Source organism: Gavialis gangeticus, unplaced genomic scaffold, assembly GCF_001723915.1.
Source record: "Gavialis gangeticus isolate Ggan-Ray unplaced genomic scaffold, GavGan_comp1, whole genome shotgun sequence".
NCBI lineage: Eukaryota > Metazoa > Chordata > Crocodylia > Gavialidae > Gavialis > Gavialis gangeticus.
In genome coordinates this window covers 16,690,337-16,691,016 of record NW_017729011.1, presented here as the reverse complement: position 1 = coordinate 16,691,016, position 680 = coordinate 16,690,337, and the positions used below count along the sequence as shown (strand labels likewise).

Sequence of the window (680 nt, the reverse complement as noted above, 5' to 3'; positions counted from 1 at the left end):
CCCTCCCCGAGCCCCCCGGGGGGCTCCCGCCGGGCGATCTCCCCCTGGTCCCGGGCAGGGCAGGGAGCTGGGAAAAAGAAGGCGGTGAGAGCCGGAGAAAGAGGTTAAATGGTGTCTATTTCAGCCCGTCCAGCCATTTGTCACGCCGCTAAAGCGATCCGCATTCATTCCCCGCGGCCCCAAAGCGCTGCCTAATTCTAAATTCATTAGCCCTTTAAGCAGGCTGTAGCCATACATCGCGCCTGAATGGCCAAGGGGCTTGTTTCAAAGGGGCCAGGAATTCCTCTTACAAAATGGGCAGATTAGCTGGTTGACATCATGTGAATGGGAAGGGAATTAGGCTTCACGGCAAATTAGGAGAGGAACAGAGCCGGGGGGGCCGGCGGGGCCGGCGGCCGGGGCGCGGGACTCACCCCCGGAGAAGCTCTGCGCCAGCACCTCGGCCGTGAAGGCGGTCTTGGGGTTGCCGTGGCCCTTCTCCTCGAAGAGCTGCTCGCCCAGCACGTTCCTCCAGCGGCCGTAGAGGAAGCTGTGCAGGATGTCCGACGTGATCACCTCGGCCAGGGACAGCCCCGGCGGCTTCAGCCCCGTCTTGAGAACCAGGGCTTCGGCGGGCAGCACCGAGCCCATCATAGGGGCCGCCGGGCTGCGGGAGCGGGCGGGCGGGCGGGGCGGAGCGG

At 64.9% G+C, this 680-nt stretch overlaps 1 protein-coding gene across 1 annotated transcript in view; it reads right to left on the bottom strand.

The window, feature by feature from the left end:
* PRDM12 (PR/SET domain 12) overlaps nucleotides 1-633 on the bottom strand; it is a 15,646-nt gene extending 15,013 nt beyond the window's left edge. The window contains exon 1 of the mRNA XM_019510939.1: nucleotides 414-633. Within this exon, the coding sequence (XP_019366484.1) occupies nucleotides 414-633 (220 nt within the window). The remainder of the gene's footprint in view (nucleotides 1-413) is intronic.
* Nucleotides 634-680: the final 47 nt, after the last annotated feature.